The sequence below is a fragment of the Globicephala melas genome, chromosome 3 (assembly GCF_963455315.2).
Source record: "Globicephala melas chromosome 3, mGloMel1.2, whole genome shotgun sequence".
Lineage (NCBI taxonomy): Eukaryota > Metazoa > Chordata > Mammalia > Artiodactyla > Delphinidae > Globicephala > Globicephala melas.
The window spans coordinates 157,419,881-157,442,473 of record NC_083316.1 but is presented as its reverse complement, the minus strand read 5'-3'; the positions used below and the strand labels follow the sequence as shown (position 1 = coordinate 157,442,473).

Genomic DNA, 22,593 nt, shown 5'->3' with positions numbered 1-22,593 from the left:
TCTTTCTATGAGAGCAGATGATTATCACAGCTTGGTGTGAAGAGTTCTGTGATGGGAGGGCGTCCAAGAGAACAGAGAGGAGAAATTGAACTATGCCTGAACGGGTGGGTGCAGTCAGGTGGGCTTCCTGTAGGAGACCACACTAGAGCTGCATCCAACAGGAAGATATTGGCTGCACTTGATCAACTTGTGAGCTCCCTGAGAGCAGGGACCATGTAAGCCTTGCTCACTGCTGCACTCTCAGCACCTGGTTCAGAACCTGGCACTTTATAGGGGCTTAATAAAGGATGCTGTGAATTTTGAAGTAACCCCTCCCCCGGGTAAATGGAGAAAAGGGCAATGGGAAGCAGGGAGGGCTCAATTCCACCTCTGCACTGGAGTTGCTTGGGGTCTGGGAGTATAAACAACCTCCACTAGAGAGAGCTCCAGGGGAAGCTTCATCCCTGTGTGTGTGTGTGTTTTGTCAATAAAGGCAGAATCCGAGGTCTGCTTAGAGAGCAGGCTGTAGAGTTAGGTATTAAAATTCCATCTCTTCTACTTACTAGCTGCATGACCTTGGGCATCTGCTTAACCTCACTGTGCTTCACCTTCCTTAACTGTAAAATGAGAAGAACAATTCACCTGCAGTTGAAGATATTTTATGTGCAGCCACTATTCTATAGGTCTTAAATGTATGAACTCCTCTATCCTTATGACAAGGCTTCGAGGTGAACGCTGTAATTCCACATTTTACAGGTTGGAGACACTGAGGCCAGAGAGCAACAGTGACTTGCCTAAGGCCACACAATCTGAAATCAGGGAGCCAGGATTTGAGCCCTGGAAATATGGTGGCCAAATCCATTCTATTAACTTCCAGGATACACGACCTATAAAGTGTTATAGGGTAAGTGACCAGTAGGTGCCTAATAAGTGGTAATTATTAGGTTATTTTAAATTATCATTCTGCTAGAGGGAGCTTGGAGAGAGGTTGGGTCAGGAGAGAGGGAGGGCCGCTGGGCTGGGGCCGACTGGGGCTACGGTGCGCCTGTCACTTGCGGGCGACGCTGGACTCCGCGTGTGGTGGCGTGCGTGGGTCCCAGTCGTTGACCAGGCGCTGTGCCTGCTCATAGAACACGTGGGGGTGCCGCTGGCGGAGGCGCAAGCGCACCACGTTGTAGTCCACGTCCTGCCCGATCTTCTTGCAGTTGAAGCTCCAGGCGACGTTCTTGCGCATGGAGAGCAGCTCTTTCAGGTTCTCTTCCACATGCGCGATGCGGCGCTGCAGTTTGTCAGCGCCCTGGGGACGGGGAGGGGCCGTGTTGAGAAACAGGCGAGCCCCAGCGAGGCGCTATCTGGGATGCGAGGACACATCTGGGCCAGGTGTGCATGTGAAAGGACAACAGCTGAAGAGGGGAGGGGCCTCAGATGGGGGGGCACATCTGAGTCAGGTGTGTGTGTGAAAGGGCCTCGCCTGGGAAGGAGCACAGCCAGGAGGGGCGAGCCTCGAATGGGGTTGGGAGTTACACACCTGGGCCAGAATGTACTTGGAAAAGAACCTGTGACAGGGAGGGTATGAAGGAGGGGATGCACCTGCAGCTGCGGGGAGGAGCGGACCTTGGATAGAGGTGCAGCAGAGGTTGAGGGAACTTATTTGAGACAGGTGTGGGTATTGAAGAGCATCCTTCTGGTCGAGGAGTTGAAGGACTCACAGACCTGAGTGAGGGGGTCTTACCTGGGCTAAGTGTGCTTGAGAAACGAGTCTTACCAGGGCAGGGCCGCGCCTGGAGAGGGAGGGCAGACGCGGAATGGACAGGGGCTTACCTGGGCGAGGCGCGTGGCCTCCGGGAGTTGGGTGCCCACGTGTCTCTGATACATGCGAACCAGAGGTCTGTCCAGTTTCTCTCGAGTCTCCAGGTGACTTTTTGACAGAGGACCCTGGCGGAGTGTGGTGTGTAGAGCCGTGAGGCCGAGCCTACCTGACGCCCCTGGCCGCATCCCCGCAGACCCTTTTCCCAAACCGTACCTTGACGAGGCCGCGGGTGACGCACATCTCCTGGTTGAATTTCGTGCACCGGTGGATAGTGGCCCTCATTAGTCCTAAGGTCATGTTCAGTCTATCCTGGGTGGGTGGGAGCACAGGGAGAATCACATCGGCCTCCTGTCCCCTCTCCTCCTGCGTCCCCCTTCTCCCTCCTCGGTGCTATAGCATCCTAGCCTCCAGCCGCCAACTCAGAGCAGCGCCGGCGGGGCCCACCTTCAGCTCCAAGGTCTCGCGCATTTTCTGCGCTAGCGAGGCGCACACGTGGTCGCTGATCTGCTGTAGCTGTTCTCGGATGTCCTCCTCGTTCTTTGCCATATCTAGCAAAGTGTCCTTGGACTCCATTAACAGTCGCTTGGCTTCGTACAGCGCCGTGGCGCACTCTGACGGAGTGGGGAGGAGGGATGCGTGTGGGGTGTCAGGGTCTCCTTTTCCCAACCCTGGCTTTCTGCATCCCCCGCTCTATTCTCAGGTGGTGGTGGGCCCTGGGCAAGGGGGCTTTACTGATGGACTGGGAGAAAGTCCAGGGGAGGGGCCAATAGCGGGGTTCGTATGAGTAGCATCAGGGAGTGACTGAACGAGTCGGAGTGTGGGAAGCAGTAGTGCACAGGGGAAAGAGCTAATCAAGAACGTGTGCTCTGCTGGAGACTGGCACCCCTCTCTCTTGGTCGAGGGGGGCCGTTACCCGGGGAAGGCGGCAGCCGAGAAGTGGGAGAGAGGTGAGTACTGAGGAAACCCACTATAGTGGACTCCTTTCTGTGGAGTTTTACCTGGGGTATAGGTGCCCACAGGGTCTGGAGGAGGGGTTTTCAGGCCCTGAGTGCGCGGGGTGGGAACTCGGGAGAGGGTCACCCAAGAGTGGCGGCCGGCCTGCTCCAGAATCTTGTCCAGCGGCTGGTTCATTAGCTCCGCAGCTTGGAGCCTCTCCTTACAGCAGAAGACCAGAGTGTCGCGGCAGGAGGCCAGGGTCTGGGAGTGAGGAAGGAGAGAGAGGCAGAGGTCAATTGTAAGCTGGGAGATTGGGGGAAGTGACTCGCGATCTCTCAGCTAGTGGCTGCAAAGTGTTTTGCCTCCAAATTGACTTTCTCCAGTTCTCGTTGCAGCCGGAAAGGAGCAACCCATTTTCAAGTGGAAGCTCAGATGCGCAGTACCCTCAGCCTCTGTCCAGAAGCCTTCAGTGGTCCCCGGGTGGGGAGTAAGGAACAGTAGGGGCTGGTGGCAGCTTTCCTGTTCCCAGTATTAGTTGCTTGGGTCCTGTGCCTGGCTCTGCTCTGGGAACCTGAGAAAGTCCCTCCCCCATCAATTTCCCCATCTGTGAAGTGGAGCGGTATTTAGCTGTACCTACACTTTGGTCTTCTTGTGCCATCCCTTCTCCTCAATTGCATTCAGGGCTTATCCCACCCCCATCCCTAGTCTCCAGGTCTCCCTTCCTCTTTTCTATTCAGTATGAAGCACCCTCAGCTGTCTTCAGAGTTCCTCTTTCCAGGCTCTACTGCATCTGGACCCCCATCCCTACCCAAATCCTACTGCCACTATTATAAAATATATTGCATTCCTTAGATATTTGTGATTATTTGAAAGTCATATTAAAACAGAAGACTTGGGGCTTCCCTGGTGGCGCAGTGGTTGAGAGTCCGCCTGCCGATGCAGGGGACACGGGTTCGTGCCCCGGTCCGGGAGGATCCCACATGCCACGGAGTGGCTAGGGCCGTGAGCCATGGCCGCTGAGCCTATGCGTCTGGACCCTGTGCTCCGCAACGGGAGAGGCCATAACAGTGAGAGGCCCGCGTACCACAAAAACAAAAACAAAAAAAACCAGAAGACTTCATATATATATCCATATAAACACCACATTCATCAAAATGTAGAATATTTCCATCACCTCAGAAATTTCCTTGATGCCCTGTACCTCTTTCCCACTAAGGTGCCTAGTAGATTAGTGAAGGGCTCAGGAAACTACAAACTTTGGACTGGCCATCCGGTTTTGTAAATAAAACTTCATTGGAACATGGCCGTGCTCATTCATGTACATATTGTTTCTGGCTGTTTCTGTGCTCCACTTGCCAAATTAAGTATAGATCTTTCTCGAGTTACGACGGGGTTACATCCCAGTAAACCCACTGTAAGTTGAAAATAGTATGTTGAAATGCATTTAATACACTTAACTTACCAAACATCATAGCTTAGCCTAACCTACCTTAAACGTACTCAGAACACTTACATTAGTCTACAGTTGGGCAAAATCATCTAACACAAGGCCTATTTTATAACAAAGTGTTGACTATTTCATGTTATTTATTGAATACTGTACTGAAAATGAAAAAAGAATGGTTGTTTGGGCACAGAATGGCTATAAGTGTATCCATTGAATATTGCATGTAATTTATCGAATAATGTACTGAAAGTGAAAAACAGAACGGTTGTCTGGGTACAGAGTGGCTATAAGGGTGTCAGTTCTTTACCCAGTGGTTGACTGGGAGCTGTGGCTCACTGCTGCTGCCCGGCACCTTGAGAGAGGATTGTACTGCATATTGCTAGCCGGGGAAAAGATAAAAATTCAAAATTTGAATTACAGTTTCTACTGAATGTGTATCACTTTTGCACCATCATAAGTTGAATCATTGTAAGTTGGGGACCATCTGTAATTGTGACAGAGACTGTATTGCACACAAAGCTTAAACAATTTACTACCTGACTCTTTAAGAAAAAGCTTTTGAAATTTAGAACTTCATATAAATGGAATCATACAGTGTGTCCTTTTTTTTTTTTGCGGTACGCGGGCCTCTCACTGTTGGGGCCCCTCCCTTTGCAGAGCCCAGGCTCCGGACGCGCAGGCTCAGCGGCCATGGCTCACGGGCCCAGCCACTCCACGGCATGTGGGATCCTCCCGGACCGGGGCACGAACCCGTGCCCCCTGCATCGGCAGGCGGACTCCCAACCACCGCGCCACCAGGGAAGCCCTACAGTGTGTACTTTTAATGTCCAGCTTCTTTTGCTGAATACCATATCATTGAGATTCATCCATTTAGGTAAAAAAATGGATTTTAAAAGTCTTTCATTCATTAATGAATTCAAATATTCATTAAGCCCTTCCTGTATGCTGGGCAGTGTGCCAGGTGGCAGGGATACAGTGGGGAAAATGATCCGGTTCCTGACCAAAGGAAGTGAGAGGGTCAGCATGTGCAGACAAGATTGGATAGTGAGTGAATCAGAGAAATGGGGATTATCTGAAAGGGTGCATGGGATCAAAAGAGGTTTTTTTTATTGTGGTAAAATAGACATAGAAATTTGCCAAGGAAACCATTTTAAGTGTACAGTTCAGTGGCGTTAAGTATATTCACAATATGCAACCATCCCCACTGTCCATTTTCAGAACTTTTCACCATCCCAGATAGATCTGTATCCATTAAAGGATAACCCCCCATTTGTTCACTGGTGAGAATGATCCAATAAAGAAAAAAATATTGATGATGCAGTAGAAGGGGAGAAGGTAGGTGTGGCAGGTAGATAGAATTATAGGACTGGCACAGGAAAAATGAGCGAAGTTTTCTTCAGTGGTTTCCATGCATTGGGGTCATTCACTGAGAATGAAGAAAGAGCAGGGAGTTGGAGAGATCTGAAGGAAGAGAAGGTATGAAATAACTTGCACAGTGGGACAGCAAGCCTTCTAGAGACACATGGTGAGATCTCTGGGAAAGCTCTGAGTGTCAGTTTGAGATCTGAGTTCATGATTTTAAGTTGAAACACGTCTATTTTGTGTGAGCATTTTTCTCCTGGGTTTGTATCTGTCTGTCTTTTCCCAACTCCCAATTTCCCTTTCTCTCTTGCAAGCCCTTCCCTAAGGGGGCCACAGGGTCTTCTCCCTTGTCTGTTTCAGACTTCCTTGAAGGATTTTTCAGGATCACCAGCTTTAAAGGAACATGACAGCGGCCTGGGGGTGCCGTAGGTTGAGTGCAGTTCAGGTTCAGCACCACGGACAGTAGGTGCACCAGCTCCTAAGTCCTTTCCCCCAACTCCGCTCTCCCAACCCTGGCCGCTCCCTTCTTTGAATGCCCCTATAATATGAACTCCTTGAGGGCAAGGCCAGTTCTGTACTGTTCACACCTTTGTCCCCAGTGCCAGGCACGGTGGTTGGGACACCAGGGTACTGGATTAATATTTGTCAAATGGAAGAGTCAAAAGTACACACAGGCTCCATGAAACATAAGTACTCTCCCATCTCCATTAGTGATCTCATAAGGAAATCCTTGTTGCAAGAGTAGGATTCAGTGAGAGACCATCACTGGCTGGAGCTGACAGAGACGAGCACATAGTACAGTGTAAAGAGCTCAAGACGTCTGAGTTAAATCATGAGGAAGTTCTCCCACTTCTGGGTACATATCCAAAGGAAATGAGGACCTCGAAGAGAAACAGCTCCCATGTACATTTCAGCATGATTTACAACAGTCAAGACACAGAAACAATCTAAATGTCTGTTGACAGATGAATGGATAAAGAAAATGTGATATTATATAATATATAATACAGTAATATAATAATAGTAGTAATTACCAGTAATAACAATATTACTATATTATATTAATACTATTACTATACTAATAATATATAGCAATAATAATATATTAATAATTAATAAATTATGTAGATATCAATATAGTATAGTATATAATAATATATAATATATAATGAAATATTATTCAGTCTTAAAAAAGAAGGAAATCTCGCCATTTGTGACATCATGGATGAGCCTGGAGGATATTATGCTACGTGAAATAAGCCAGATGCAGAAAGGTCTCGCTTATATGTGGAATCTAAAATAGTCACATTCAGAGAGGGAGAAAGTAGAATGGTGGTTGGCAGGGGCTGAGGGGAGAGAGAAATGGGGAGATGTTGGTCCAGTTGTACAAAGTTTCAGTTATGCAAGATGATTAAGTTCTGGGGATCTAATGTAACTATAGTTAGCAATAGTGTCTTTTATAATCGAAATTTGCTAAGTGTCCTCACCACACACACGAGGTGATTATGGTGATTATTTTACAGTGTACACGTATATCAAATCCTCAGTTTGTACATTTAAATATATACACAATTTAAATTTGTTAATTGTATCTTGCTAAAGCTGGAAAAAAAAAAGACACCTGAGCTGAAACCACAGCCCTACCACGGGCTAGCTCCATGCCTTGGGTGAGGCCATGTCTTTCTGAGCCTCAGTTTCCCCATCTCTAAAGAGGGGATCATAGTTCTATTTCACAGGAGGATTTTAAAGACTTAATGACTGCACAGGGCTTGGCACAGAGGGGGATGTTCATTGCTATGTTGAGGCCCAACTCCATCTCTCAGAGCTCCAGTCTTTCCCTTTCATAAAGTGGAAATACAGTGAATGTCAGGTCAGGGTGGGGCGGGTGTGTGGGTTGAGGGATTTGCTGTTGCTACAGTCCCCAAGGTTAGAGCAGTTTGCCCATTAGGTGGCCAAGGGTCCCCCTCCGGCTCCCTTAAAGTGGCCCCAGGTATTCCCAACCTTGAGCAGGGCCTCTGATTTTTCCATATCTTCCTCCATCTTCCTCTTCATCTTCTTTAATTCCTCTTTCTCCCAGGTAAGCATACTGTCAGCTTTGTCAGGGATCTGGAAAACAAGGAGAGAATCTTTCACACCTTTGGGAGAGGGCTGGAGGGAGAGTTCTCCTTCCAGAGTAGTAGAGGGTTTGCCAATCTCATAAACTCTGGCTTTGGGGAATGGAGTTGGGGGCGCTCTCGCCTTTTGGGGATCTCACTCTCTGAGAAGGCTTTACCTTTTAGGGGGCTCTCACTTGGGGTAGGTCTTACCTTCTAGAGAGCGGGGCTGGGGGCTTCTCCCTTTTTATAGGTAGGAGCCCAGTGAGCTGGGATGGAAGTGACTTAACCTGGGGAAAGGTTATCACCACTTTCTGGGGCTGAGGGTCCCCCTTCCTTGGTGATGGTCTTATCTTCTCTCCCTGGCTAGAAGTGGAGGAGTCTCATCATAGGTTTGCCTTCTTGAGGTCTTACTATCTGGATCTGGGGGCTAGGACTAGGAATCCCACCCTGTGGGTGGGGTCTCATCTCTCCCCAGGGAGGCTGGAATATTCTCCCCGTTTGGGGTGGGGGTCTGGGGTTTCACTTTAGGGGGAGGATTTCACCAGGGCTGGGACTAGGGGTCTCACCCTTTCCCCCTGGCTAGGGGCTTAAGTCTCAGGTGCAGGGGCTGGGAGTCCAAGGGTCTCAATCTTTACGCAAAATCTGCTCCTTTCCGCCTGGGTGAGGCCCCGGGAGGGGTTCTCACTCGCTGAGGCTGGTGGGGGACTTTGGTTAGGGTTTTAAAAATAAGCATTTTGAGGAGTTTCGTCTGGGTTGGGACCAGGACATCACCCACTCTGCTCAGCTGGGGGCTTTGTGTGTGTTTTCAGTGGGATTGGGGCACTGAGGGTCTCATGCCTGTGGGAGGGTCTCACCCTCTGCGCCTAGGGACTGGGTGAGTGATTTCATGTCTGGGCTGGGGGTTGTAGATTTTACTCTTTGGGAAGGATTTCATCTAGTCTGACTCAAGGGTCCCACCTCTCCCTGGCTGGGAGACTGGGATAGATTCCCCCTCTGGGGCAAGGGGCCTGAGAATCTCATCTCTTTGGGTGGATCTCCGCCTCTGGCGCTGGGAACAAAGGCACCCCATCTTGGGGGTATTTTCTTGTGGTCTCACTCAATGGAGCTGGGACGGGTTGGAGAGTTCTCTCTATAGGGTGGGTTTTGCCCAGGCTGGAGCATCTGGGAGCGGAGGCCTCAGTCTTTGCGACTGAGCTGGGGGGAATGGTGGTCCCACCTTCTCAGACTTGGGCCGGTAGCCCCGCAGCTTGACGCTCTGCTGGTTAATAAGCAGGGCCTTGCGCACTTCGCTGAGCCTGTGGTCGGTAGCCTCCCGCTGGCGCTGCAGCAACCGCAGCTGCCCATTGATCTGGTGCTGGGCGCGGCTGAGGCGGGCGGCAGTGAGGCGCGCCCCACGAGCGTGCGCGTGCACCACTTCGGCCGTCTGCAGGGCCCGCGCGTCGCGATGCATGGGCAGCGGCAGGCGCGCATTCCAGGCAGGCGGCTTCATCTTGCCCTTCCACAACGTAACGCCCTCACCTGGCGGTGGCTTCTCCATGGTGCTGCCACCTTTGAGCATCTCCACGCGGAAGCGCCAGGGCAGGATGTAGGCGGCCCGGCCGAGGTGGCGCGCCATGTGTGGGTCCCGCACGCTGTCCTTGGGTTGCCACATGGTCACCGCCTCTCGCCCACAGCGGTCGGTCAGCTGGTGCGCCTTCTGTGTCAAGGCCTTGGTCGCCTCGCGCCATGCTGGAGGCCCAACACGCGTGTCCTGGCTGTGCTCAACCGGGGGTATCAACACGGGCATGGTCCCTGATTGGGGTCCTCGCCTGGCCCGAGGTCCTCTCCAGGAGAGACAGGGACCCCCAACGACACGCAACTCCTTCCTGGCCTGAAGAGTGAGTGAAGCAGAGCACCCATCACTATGACGACCGTGGCAACAGCGCAGGCAGAGTTCCAAAAGTGGGGGAGGGGAAAGGCTACAGGGAAGGGTTGGATGGACTCTGCTTTGGAGCCAGGCAGAGGTGGCTTGGAATCCTGGCTCTTTGAGAAAACCGACCTCATCTAGCCAGCCCCTCACTGTTGCTTCTTACCCTCCAGGAACACGGGCCTTCTTCCAGCTCTGAGGACATGCTAAGGTCTTTCCCACTTCAAAGCGTTAGATTTCCTGTTCCTTCTGTGTAGTATACTCCTTTTCACCTCCTTCCCATGGCTGGCTCTTTTCCAGTCTTCAGAACCCAGCTTAAATATTACCATCTTTTGCGGAGCACAGGCTCCGGACGCGCAGGCTCAGCGGCCACGGCTCACGGGCGCAGCTGCTCCGTGGCACGTGGGATTTTCCCAGACCGGGGCACGAACCCGTGTCCCCGGCATCGGCAGGCGGACTCTCAACCACTGCGCCACCAGGGAAGCCTCAAATATTACCATCTTAAAGGAGTCTTTCCTTAGTGCAATATCTAAGCTCTACTCTCTCCCATCACTCAGGATTTTTAGTGCAAGCCACAGCAAAGGAAAAGATGGTTTCCCGATCAGAATCACAGCCAAAAAATACAAAGACACGTGGTGGCTCTTGAGGACACCATGGCAACCACTGCAGAAATCTCAGCGGCTGGTTGGCTGTCCCTGGGAGCGGCACTGTTACTGCGACCAGCCACTGAGTCAGTTCTCTATAGTACCTGCTTTTTTGCCTCCTTAGTTCCCAGGGTCCAAGGTGGCTGCATCTAATTGCCTGAGCCTGTGTCACATGATCATGCCTGAGCTACAAGGGAAGCTAGGAAAGTGACTCATGTCTGAACTTCCTGTTTCTATGGCGGAAGGAGGACTTTGTTTTCCACCCACCAAGAGTTACATGATGTATAATTCCTCCAACATAGGAAGCCTTTCAGAGTCTGGGGAAGAAAAAGAGACAGTTGCCCTCAATCTCTCCCCCATAATTCTCCATCACATCACCTCGTTTGTTTCCTTCTAGCAGTGGCATCTTTATCTGGGCCATTCATAGGCATCTCAAACTCGACAGGTCCAAAACCACACTTTTGATTAATCTCCCTGATCTTTTTCCTCTGCTAGTGTTCTTTGACTTGATAGTTAGCCCACCATCCACCCCAGTTGCTCGTGTTAAAATCTTAGGAAGCTTCCTTAATTTTTTTGTGTCCACATCCAATCCATCAGCAAGTTTTGCCTGTCCTACCTTCAAAACTTATCTCCGATATGATCTTTTTTTTCCTCCATTGCTACCAGCGGCATTCTCATTCTCATTCACACCATCATTTCTCACTCACCTGGTCTCCCTGTCTACCCCCTCCTCCCTTGCCTCCCCAAATTCATTCTCCACACTACAGTCAGCACTATGTTTTAAACAAGAGCACATCACTTTCTCGCTTAAAAACCCTTCAGTGAATCTCATAGTACTTAGAATAAAATCTGAGATCTTCACTCAAAAGTGTCACTTCCCCGAACTAACTCATCTTCTATCTTCCACCTCCAGGTCCACTCCACAATGTGCTCCAGTCTCTCTGGCCATTTTTGTGTTCCTCTAACATGTCATGCTAGTTCCTACCTCAGGGCCTTTGTACTTGCAGGTACCCTTTTGGCTGAATCTCTTTCTCTCAAGATTTTTGCCTGGCTGGCTTCTTGGTGTCCTTCAGGAAGGTCTCACCTCTAAGCCAGGTCTTCCTCAGCTCCCTTAGTCTTACAGTCTCTTTACATGGTGTCTTCATAACACTCCCTACTATCTGAAAATGTCTTATCCATTTATTTGCTTACTGAAAAATTTTTTTGTCTCCCCCACCTACCCTGGAAGAATCCAAGAGTCTCGAGAGCAGGAACCTTCGTCTCAGGTGCCCAGCACAGCTCAGGGCACATAACAGGTCCTCAGTACACATGGGATGAAGGAATGGATGGCCTCAATCACATGCTGTGATAATTTTACTTGCTTCTTTTTTTGAGATGAAAGTTTCATAAATAAAAATAACCATTTTGGGCTTCCCTGGTGGCGCAGTGGTTGAGAGTCCCCCTGCCAATGCAGGGGACACGGGTTCGTGCCCCGGTCCGGGAAGATCCCACATGCCGCGGAGCGGCTGGGCCCGTGAGCCATGGCCGCTGAGCCTGCGCGCAGCGGGAGAGGCCACAACAGTGAGAGGCCCGTGCACCGCAAAAAAAAAAAAAAAAAAAAAAATTAACCATTTTAAAGTGCACAATTCAGAGGCATTTAGTACATTCACGATGTTGTGCAACCACCGCTTCTACCAGGTTCTAAAACATTTTTATCATCCCCAAATAAAATCTTGTTCCCATTCCCCTCTCCCCTCAGCCCCTGGCAACCACTATCTACTTTCTATCTCTATGGATTTGCCGGTTTCGTATATTTCATTTAAACTAATCATACACTGTGTGACATTTTGTGTCTGGGGCCTCTTTCACTTAGTGTGATGTTTCTGAGGTTTGTCCAAGCTGTAGCATGTAACAGTACTTCATTCTTTTTCATGGCTGTATTCCATTATATTTATATATTGCAATTTTGTTTACTCATTGATTCATTGATGGACATTTTATGTATGTTTTACTTGTCTCCTTTGTCTACCTTCCCCATCAGACTGTGAGATTCATGAAGGCAGTGACCTTGCCTATTTTATATATCACTGAAACCCAGCACCCAGCACAGATGGTGGCTCATAGTAAGTACTCAATAAACATTTATTTAATGAATACATGAGTGAAGGAATGAATAAGTGTTTTCTTATTGAGTGAGAAACGCAAGGAAGAGAAAGGAACGAATGACCCTGGCTTTGCAAAATCAAAGGATCATTTAGTAATGGGGAGGAATAAGATGGAAAACTGAAGGCTCCCAGGTCAGCCATGCTGGACACCCACCAGGAAGAAATGGGGGTAGGTAACCTTTGGTGATGGAGGCTTGTTTCAAGGATTCTCAGGAATGCGGGTTTAGAACACACATTAGCCCCTGGGCCCAATGGTATCTGACTCAACAGATCTTCACTAGAGTCAGGATAGTACCATGGTCAAGATTCTGGAGTCAGATGACTTGGGTTCAAATTATGATTCTGACACTTGCCATCTGTGTGACCTTGGGCAAGCCACCTGACTTCTCTGTGCTTCCGTTTCCTCATCTGTCAACTAGGATAATAGGATTGTGGCATGGATTAAATGAGTTAATATGAATGACGTGCTTAGCATGGTAATGGACACAGAGTAATCATTATGAAAGTGCTTACATTTCATTTTTATTAATTGAATAAATAGATGAATGAGCTATTTTAATACCAGGCCATGCAGAGAGGGTTTCACAAAGAACCAGGGAGATAGCTCACTTGGGACAATATTCTGGACTCAACCATCCACCTTTGCTCTGTTCATTTAATGCTTCCATTTTCCTAACTGGAGGATTTCACTGGATTGGTTTGCTGCCTGGTGTATGGAGCACATCTATTGGGCAGTGTTTGTGCTGAGCTACCTGAGGGACACCTGAGTCAGACCTACATATGGAGGATTTTGGCTCCAAATTGGGTCTTTGGTGAAATTCATTAGGGCGATGGGTGAGGGTGTGGTCTGTCCCATTCTGGCTTTTAATTGGTTCTCCTCTTTCTTGCCAATATACTCCTAGTGTGTGTTACATCGTTTGAGCATTGAAATTGGTGCATACTACTGCCCATTGCTCAGTCTGCCAACTTCTCCTCATTTTCATCTTCCAACACAAGTTTGACTATATCAACTTCTAAAACTCACCTCCAGTTCCTGGCTTTGGTGGCCCGTTTTGGACACTTTTTTTTCCTATCCTGACACACATGCCCATATTTAGGAATAGGTGAACTATCTTCTGCACTGCTTTCAAAGTCTGCTGGTCAGAGCCTGGGTTGACAGGTGCTAGAGACTGAAAGTCTGTGTCCTTCCAAAACTCATATGTTAAATCCTAATACCCAATGTGATGGTATTTGGAGGTGGGGCTTTGGGGAGAGGATTAGATCATGAAGGTGGTGCCCTCATGAATGGGATTAGTGCCCTTTTAAAAGAGACCCCAGAGAGCTTCCTCACCCCTTCCACCATGTGAGAAGAAGCTGTCTATTAACCAGGAAGCTCTCACCAGACACAAAATCTGCCAGTACCTTGACCTTGAAATTCCCATCTTGCATAACTGTGAGAAATAAATGTCTGTTGTTTATAAGCCACCAGTCTGTTATACTGTTATAGCAACATGAACTCAATAAGACAGCAGGTGCCTGGAAGGAACCAGAGCAGGGATGGGGTTGGCTCTCAGTCTCCAAGAGATTGAACTGTGTGTGGCTGAACAGAAATAATGAAGTTTAAAAAATGCTACAGAAACACTTACATACATGAGTTGAGGGCTGGGAAAATGTTTCACTACTCTCCAAGCCCAAATACCTTCTCAAGCTAACAGATAAATCTATTTTCATGATATGAAAGTAATGTATGCACATTGTGTAAAACACAGAAAATATGATGAGGAGAACAAGAATCATCTGTAATTTTACCATCCAGAGATAACTGTTCTGAACATGTTTTGGTTTCACTCTAGCCATTTCCTTATCTACCCCCCTCCATATATATAGTTACAGGTATATACATCTCCCTCCTCCCAACATACTAAAGCTCAAATATTTCTAACTCAGGCCAGTGGGGAATAATATTTGTAAAATTAGCTCTCTGATTTTTATAACGAAGAACGCTTTACAGAAATACCTTTTTGTAGCCATCTTTGGTGGGACCACCTGTTCTATATAATGAGCCCTGCAAAGTGGGGAGCAGAATTCTGCCCTTGCATTGAATAGAGTGAAAATGCAGAATGTATGAAGGAGGACCTTCTAAAACTTCTGGCTTTTCTTTCCTTTTTCTTTTAATGTTACATGGAGATGCCCTTCACTCTGAAATCTTGGCAGGTAATTATCAGAAACCCTTTTTTAGGTTCCCCGATGTCTTCCCTTCTGGGGCACCAGGTTCTACTTTTAGCAGGTGCCCCCTTTCTCTTGGAGATAATCACATCAATTGGTCTCTTGTTCCAGGGGGATATGACCTAGAATCAGTTTTGTCTTTGAGAAATGAGGTCGCTTTCCTGGGGGAGGTGTCAGGAGACTGTGGGAAGCCCCAGGCTGGGAGAGGAGGTTCTTCCTGGTTTTTCCTGGTCACCGCCTGCAGAGGTGGTTGACTGTGCTGGTCAGTGAGGGATAAAGACTGGTCCGTATGTCTCTAGCCCCCATCAGTCCTCTGAAATGGACTAGGCAAAGGTTATTAATGTCCTCCTGCAACTGACCAATTCGTAGTTTCTTTTCCATCCCATTCAACTTGACCTCTAGGCAGTATTTGAAATTATCAACCACCTGTAACTTGAATATCCTCCCCTATACTCTTTCACACTCTTCCCTTTTGCCTTTAGTCTTGGTCCTTCACTGGCTGGTTGTCTGCCATCCACCCTCAAATACTGAGTGTTCTTTAGGTGAGTTAAGCAGTCTTGAAGATGGATCCTAGTGGTCCCCACCACTGATCTTCCCTGTGTAATTCCCTCTTTTTGAGTGTGGGCTGAACCTAGTGACTCACTTCTAACCAATAGAATATAGTGAAAGTGATAGGATGCCCTTTCTGAGATTAGGTTATAAAGAATCATGGCTTCTGTCTTGCTCACTCTTTCAGAAAAGGAGAGGCCACATAGCAAGGAACTGAGGGAACTTCTGGTTATCAGCCACTGAGGACCTAAGACTCTCAGTCCAATATTCGTGAAGAACTGAATTTTGCCAATGACCCCATGAGTAAGCTTGGAAGCATAGCCTACCCCCGTCTAGCCTTGAGACTAGATAGATGCCCTGGCTGACATCTTGTCTGCAGCCTGCTGAGAGACCCTGAGCCAGAAGACCCAGCTAAGCTCTGCCCAGATTCCTGACCCACAGACACCCATGTAATAAATGTGTTGTTTTAAGTTTTATGCTGCTAAGTTTTGGGATAATTTGTTATGCAGCAATAGCTAGCTAATACATTAGATTTCCATTCTCCATTCACTTCTCATCCATCGCCTTCTCCCTGGAAAATCTCATCCACATTAGTGGATTTGGGTATCACTTATTTGGTTAGGATGACTGTGGCTTTAAGACCAATGGGTAGGTTTAGTGAGATGAGCCTCAAGTTTAGAATAGCATCCAAATTCCTTACCATGATCTACAGAATTCTAGTTCTTTACCATGTGGTCTACCTTTTCTTCCCCCTATCCCATCACTTTGTCCTTGGATCATGAATCCATGCTGGTGCTCAGACTCCTCAAACTTATTTAATCTCATGGTCTTTGTACTTGCTTTCCCCCTCTCTGGAATAATTCTTCCCTCTCTGGAATGTTTTTCACCTGCATTTTTATATGGTTTACTCCCTCTCATCTTTTAGGTCTCTGTCCAGGTATTACCTCCTAAAGGGCCTTTCCTTGACCATCTGAAGTATCACACTGCCATGTTGTACTGCATCTCTCCTACATCAGTTTGTGATTCTCTCAATTCCATCTCTAAATATCAGCTCCTTGACAGGGACCTCACCTGTCCTAGTCATCACTGAATCCCTGGTGCCTAGCCCAGTTTCTGGCACAAAGCAGGTCCTTAATACTTACTTGTTGAATGACTGAATGATGATGGCCCTACCATGCTTGGACTTAATTCATGTGTGGACCAACCAAAGACTTTCTGCTGCTTCTGCCATGGACATTCCTGTTCTGGTTGCTCAACCTCCAAGCCTCCTTCTTATGAGGGAGCCCAAATTAGGTGGGAGGCAGGACAGATGAAGGGCCTTGCCCACTTTCATGGATTGAAGTGTGTCTTCCCCAAAAGATATGTTGAAGTTCAGACTCCTTGTACCTATGAATATGACCTTATTTGGAAATAGGGTCTTTGAAGATGTAATTAGTTAACATGAGTTTATACTGGAGTAGGGTGAGCTTTTAATCTAATGACTAGTGTCCTTGTAAGAAGACTATGTGAAGAGACAGAAACACAGACATGGAAGATGGCCATGTGAGCAAAGAGGCATGGACTTGAGTGATGCCTACAAGTCGAGGAATGCCAAGGATTGCTGGCAACCACTAGAAGCTGGAAGAGGCAAAGAAGGATCCTGCCAACCCAGGGCCCAGGATCCTGACCCTGCCAACCCAGGGTCAAACCAGTTTGGTTTCAGAATTCTGGGCTCCAGGACTGTGAGAGAATAAATTCCTATTCCTTTAAGCCACCCAGTTTGTGGTAATTTGTGATGGTAGCCCTAGGAAACTAGTACAATGGTGTCTGTCTCTTTAAGTCTGGGGTCCCCTGACTACTTCTGGCCTGTCTCTACATAACACTTCCTATCACCTGTGCACACTGGAAGCACCTCTTCAATGCTCAAAATGCAGAACCAGAGAGAATCAGTCATTTCTTCTCCTGGCTGTCTGAGCTCATCTTCTAATTTCTAGGTTTCCCACCTTCACCTTAAACCTTCCTCTCATCTCCTGCTGGGGCCTCCTTTAAACCAAACTCACCAGATCCCCTGAGGCATGGAGCTCACTGATATGGTCCACAAAGATCTGCCTCCTTGGGTTCAGAGCAGGTTGGAGGTAGATGGAGAGAGGATGTGAGGGTCCACCTGAAAAATCTGTCTTTCCTAATGGATTGATTGATTGATTGAGTTATTTGACAAATATTTACTGAGCACCTGCTCTGTGTCAGGCACTGGGCTAAGAACCAGGAGAAGAGAGTGACAAGACAAAGCCCCTTCTCTCACGGACCTTCCCATCCAGTGGGGGAGGCAGAAAATGAAAAGCTAAAATAAACCACCAAGGTCATGTCAGATAGAGGTAATTGCTTAAGTTGCAGTGACGAATCATAATAATGACAGGCAGAACAACAAACTGCCAAAATGACATGATTCTTTTTTTTATTATTGTGGTAAAACATACACAGCATAACATTTACCGTCTTCACCATTTTTAGTGAACAGTTCAGCGGCATAAGTACATTCACATTGTCATGCAACTATCATAACCTCCATCTGCAGAACTTGTTCATCTTCCCAAACTGGAACTCTGTCCCCATTAAGCACTAACTCCCTATTCCCCCTCCCCGGAGCCCCTGGCACCCACCATGCTATTCTCTGTCTTTATGAATCTGACTGCTCTAGGGACTTCATATAAGTGGAATCATAAAGTATTCGTCCTTTTGTCTCTGGCTTATTTCACCTAGCATAATGTCCTCAAGGCTCATCCACATTGTAACATATAGGCATGGTTCTAATTTTGAACTGGCAAACATATCCCCACTTGGAAAGTAACCCACCAACATTTTTTTTTCTGTTGCTTTTTTCTCCCATCGACATTTTAATGATGATTATGAATAGGATTTCAGTGACTTTTTTGTTTCCTTCTACACTTTTTGCATTTCCCAAATTTTCTACAATGAATATGCATTACCTCGATCATAAAAAAGTCTTTAAAAAATTTGCCCTCTGTTTATTTCTCTCTCTTCCCTGTCAGCAATGCGTTAGGGCTCCCCAGCTCCTGGATGTGCCACGGAAGACACTTCTACTACTACAGTCTACTCATTGCCTGGTTATTTTTTTATTGCCTCTTCTAAATACCTCTCTAGACAGGAAGTCTCAGCAGGAAGCAGATACACCCTCAAACTGGATAAGTTGAGGAGAGTTTGGTGAAGGTGTGGTCAGACAGCAAGGAAACCACATGGGATGGTACAGTAACAGAGCTAGGGGCACCTGGTTAACAGTTGTCTATCCCTGGAAGAACATTCTGGAAAGGTGGGAAGCAAAAGCAGAGAGAGAGGAGGGAGCAGTTACTTCTAGAATTTGGAGAGAGCCACCTGCCAGGACTTGTGGTCTACAGTAGGGGTCCCCAACATTTTTGGTGCCAGGGACCGGTTTCGTGGAAGACCAATTTTTCCATGGACGGGGCGGGGGGGTGGCGGGTGGTGGTACAGGCGATAATGTGAGTGATGGGCAGCGGCAGGTGAAGCTTTGCTCCCTAGCCCGCCACTCACCTCCTGCTGGGCGGCCCGGTTGCTAACAGGCCGCGGACCCAGTAAGTGGCCCGGGGGTTGGGGACTCCGGTCTACAGTCTAGGGGCACAGACATCTGCAGTGAGTGTGTAGGGAGGAACCTGAGGGAAAAAATACCCTGGCCTCACTCTCCTCCATCCCTCTGCCCTCCTGAAAGGGTCTCCCTTGCCAGAATCCAACCAGAAGTCAGAGAGCGAAGGGAGCCTGTTGGTATGATCCGTGAGGGTCAATGTCCTAGGACACAGAAAGAAGGGAGGACGGAGAGTGTCTTAGGCGGCGTTATGGAAGTTCTCCAGGGCCATTTCTCATTGAGATAGAGCTCTGAGTGCAGTGCTGGGCTTCCCCACCCAGTACAACGCTGGGCACAAAACAGGTGTTCATTAAGGTTGAATAAATAATCATGAACTAGAAGGAGAGATTTTTAAATTGTAAAACACAGTTGAGGTTTACTACTGTAGCCATTTTTTCCAGCTTTATTGAGATATAATTGACACATAAGATTGTGCAAGTTTGAGGTCTACGATGTGGTTTTTTTTTTTGCGGTACACGGGCCTCTCACTGTTGTGGCCTCTCCCGTTGCTGAGCACAGGCTCCGGACGCGCAGGCTCAGCGGCTATGGCTCACGGGCCCAGGCGCTCCGCGGCATGTGGGATCTTCCCGGACCGGGGCACGAACCTGTGTCGCCTGCATCGGCAGGCGGACTCTCAACCACTGCGCCACCAGGGAAACCCTACAATGTGTTGATTTGATATATTTATATGTTGCAAAATGATTACCACCATAGCCATTGTAACTATTTTAAAGTCATAAGCTAGTTTTATTCTTTTTATTTTTTTTATTTTTTGGCTTTGCCACGCAGCATGCAGGATCGTAATTCCCCAACCAGGGATCGAACCCACACCCCCTGCCTTGGAAGTATGGAGTCTTAACCACTGGACCGCCAGGGAAGTCCCTAAAGTCATAAGTTAGTGATGTTAAGTACATTCAAGATGTTGTGTAGCTATCACCACTACCTAGCTCCAGAAATGTTTAATCACCCCAAAAGGAAATGTTGTACCAATAAAGCAGTCACTCCCCATACCCTCCTCCCTCTAGCTCCTGGTAGCAACGAATCTGCTTTTTGTCTCTATAGATTTACCTATTCTGAATATCTCATATAAACATAACTGCAGGCTGAATTTTGGAGGTAGGTAACTTACACCTTCATCTCTGACTTCCTTCTCCCCTCCCCCCTGAAATTCTGCTTGTAGTTTCACACACTTTGCTTATCAGGCCACTCTGGTAATGAGGGTGGGGTCGGAGTACGGGGGCCTAGCCTTCCTCTTCCCCCTCCCTTGCTCCCTCTGGAGCCCAGGGGATGAGGGGGAAGCTGCCAGCGGATAATGAGACCCCTTTCTCCCTTAATGACTCTGGAGGCTGCGGGGATGCCGCAGGCTAGCTCTGCCCTAATTAATTAATAGGGAGTGCTTCCCACAGAGGAATTAGCCTCGATTCCTCCATCTCAGTCTCCTGTTGGCTCAGCCGTGGCTCAGGCCCCACCCCACAGCTGGAGCAATCATCTGGGACAATCTGGGGATGCTCTATGAGGGCTGGCCTGCCCTCCTAATGCTAGGGCCAGAGCTGGAGCCTCTGGTCAGAGTGGACCTGGGGTGGGCTCACACTCTGGCCACACCATTCATTAACAATGTGGGCTGTAACTTAACTTCTTTGAGCCCCCTTTACACCTATAAAAGGGAGCCAGTAGCCTTTCCCTTATTGAAAGAATGAATGAGAGAGAGACACAGGGCCAGGCTGAGGGTGAGGAGAATGAAGAACTCACCTGGGCTGCAAAATGTTTAGGAGAGCCGAAAGAAACTCTGTAATTAAGATAAATAATATTAGAATATTATTATTGGAATATTAACTTTGAGAAGTGATAGATATGTTTATGGCCTTGAGGGTGGTGATGGTTTCATGGGTGTATACTTGTTCCCAAACTCATCAGGTTGTATACATTAAATACGTTCAGATTTTTACAGGTCATTTTACCTCAGTAAAATGGTTAAAAAAAAAGAAAAGAAAAGAATAGGGCAGTGAGATACACAGTGAGTCTGTGTGTAACTGTAATTTTGAAATAATGAAATAAGTCAGATTTTTTTCTTTATAAATTATTCTTTGGGGATATAGTTCTGTTATCTTTTCCCCATTCAGAGATAATAAAGATAGTCTCCTAGAAAAAAGATAAATAATATTCCAATGTGAATAATTAAATAGTCACACAAAATTAATGCAAAAATCCGTGGTAAGCAAAATATCAAAATGTTAAAGACAGAAATCAGTAAGATTATTGAGCTGAGCCATATGGAAGTCTGAAGCACAAGGAGAAACCAGGAATTCTGATCCTGTCTTTATTTGAAATGTTGATATTTTGTTCATTGTGGATTTTTTGTATTAATTTTGATTTTTAAAAATATTGCATTGAAATATTATGTATATTAAATATCGAGTTTTGGGGACACTCCTTTACTTTTCCTTAAATTGAGGTGAAATTCAAACAACATGAAATTAACCATCTCAAATAGGACAATTCAACTACTCAGCCATAAAAAAGAATGAAATAATGCCATTTGTAGCACCAGGATGTAACTAGAAATTATCATATTAAATGAAATAAGTTAGAAAGAAAGATAAATGCCATATGAAATCACTTATATGTGGAATCTGAAATATGACACAAATGAACCTATCTATGGAACAGAAACAGAATCACGGACGTAGAGAACAGACTGGTGGTTGCCAAGGGGGAAGGCGTTGGGGGAGGGATGGAGTGGGAGATGTAAGCTTTTATATATAGAATGGATAAACAACAAGGTCCTACTGTATATCACAGTAAGATGTTACAAAAACCCGAAAGAACTTTTGGGCCAACCCAGTATATTCAATATGCCATGATAAACCATAATGGAAAAGAATATAAAAAATATATATATAAATATATCTATAATATGTATATTATAGATACAACTGAATTACTTTGCTGTACAGCAGAAATTAACATTGTAAATCAACTATACTTCAATAAAAATATTAAAACGAAAAAATAAGTACAATTCAGTGGCACTTGGTACAGTCACAATATTGTTCAACCATCATCTCTATCTAGTACTGAACATTTTCATCATCTCTAAAGGAGACCCACCCCCAGCCCCGGGAAACCACTGGATTTGCCTGTTCTGGACAATTCATATAAATAGAACCATACAATATGTGAACTTTTGTGTCTGGATTTTATCATTGTGCATAATGGTTTCGAGGTTTATCTACGTTATAACATGCATCAGTGCTGCCTCATACATTTTGTATCCATGGTGAGTGCTTCACTTGCCTCAACCTCATCCGAGCCCTGAAGAATTATAGCAGCTAATTTTGTTTTTGGATTCCAATCTTTTTTATTTTAATAACAAATGCTCTCCTGTCTGTGCTATGATGCTGATACCATGCTCTTTATTAAAATGATGTTTTTCTTGCATACTAGCAGAGGACCACGGGGCATGATGGCATTTTGAGTACCCAAGGAGAGGGCCTTCTTTTTTTTTTTTTTCCGGTACGCGGGCCTCTCACTGTTGTGGCCTCTCCCGTTGCGGAGCACAGGCTCCGGACGCGCAGGCTCAGCAGCCATGGCTCACGGGCCCAGCCGCTCCGCGGCATGTGGGATCTTCGCGGACCGGGGCACGAACCCGTGTCCCCTGCATCGGCAGGCGGACTCTCAACCACTGCGTCACCAGGGAAGCCCAGGACCTTCTTTTTTCATTGTGTCCTTTTCTTTCTATTTTATCTTTCTGGACGCAGATCCTCTTTTCTAAACTCATCTTTCCTTGGCTCGACCTCCGAGGACCCACTCCTCCACGCCCACCTTGAGTCCTGCGTGCCGCCCCTTCCTGATGCTCCCACCCCTCATCATCCAAACTCATT

The 22,593-nt window shown here is 47.1% G+C and overlaps 1 protein-coding gene across 1 annotated transcript; it reads right to left on the bottom strand.

Annotated features, from left to right (window-relative positions):
- Positions 1 to 1,027: 1,027 nt before the first annotated feature.
- Positions 1,028 to 9,416, bottom strand: TEKTL1 (tektin like 1). The gene is made up of 7 exons (XM_030880412.2): positions 8,847 to 9,416; positions 7,536 to 7,640; positions 2,788 to 2,986; positions 2,234 to 2,400; positions 2,003 to 2,098; positions 1,801 to 1,914; positions 1,028 to 1,276 (listed from the first exon to the last, which is right to left on the bottom strand). Exons 1-7 carry the CDS (start codon positions 9,414 to 9,416, stop codon positions 1,028 to 1,030), a joined length of 1,500 nt encoding a protein of 499 aa, XP_030736272.1.
- Between the last annotated feature and the right edge of the window lie 13,177 nt (positions 9,417 to 22,593).

Coding starts and splice junctions, on each gene's coding strand:
- TEKTL1 (XM_030880412.2), bottom strand. CDS start 9,416: ATGCCCGTGTTGATACCCCCGGTTGAGCACAGCCAGGACACGCGTGTT. Junction 2,401..2,787: donor TGTGGGCACCTATACCCCAG/GTAAAACTCCAC, acceptor CCACTCCGTCAG/AGTGCGCCACGGCGCTGTAC. Junction 1,915..2,002: donor TCACCCGCGGCCTCGTCAAG/GTACGGTTTGGG, acceptor ACACTCCGCCAG/GGTCCTCTGTCAAAAAGTCA.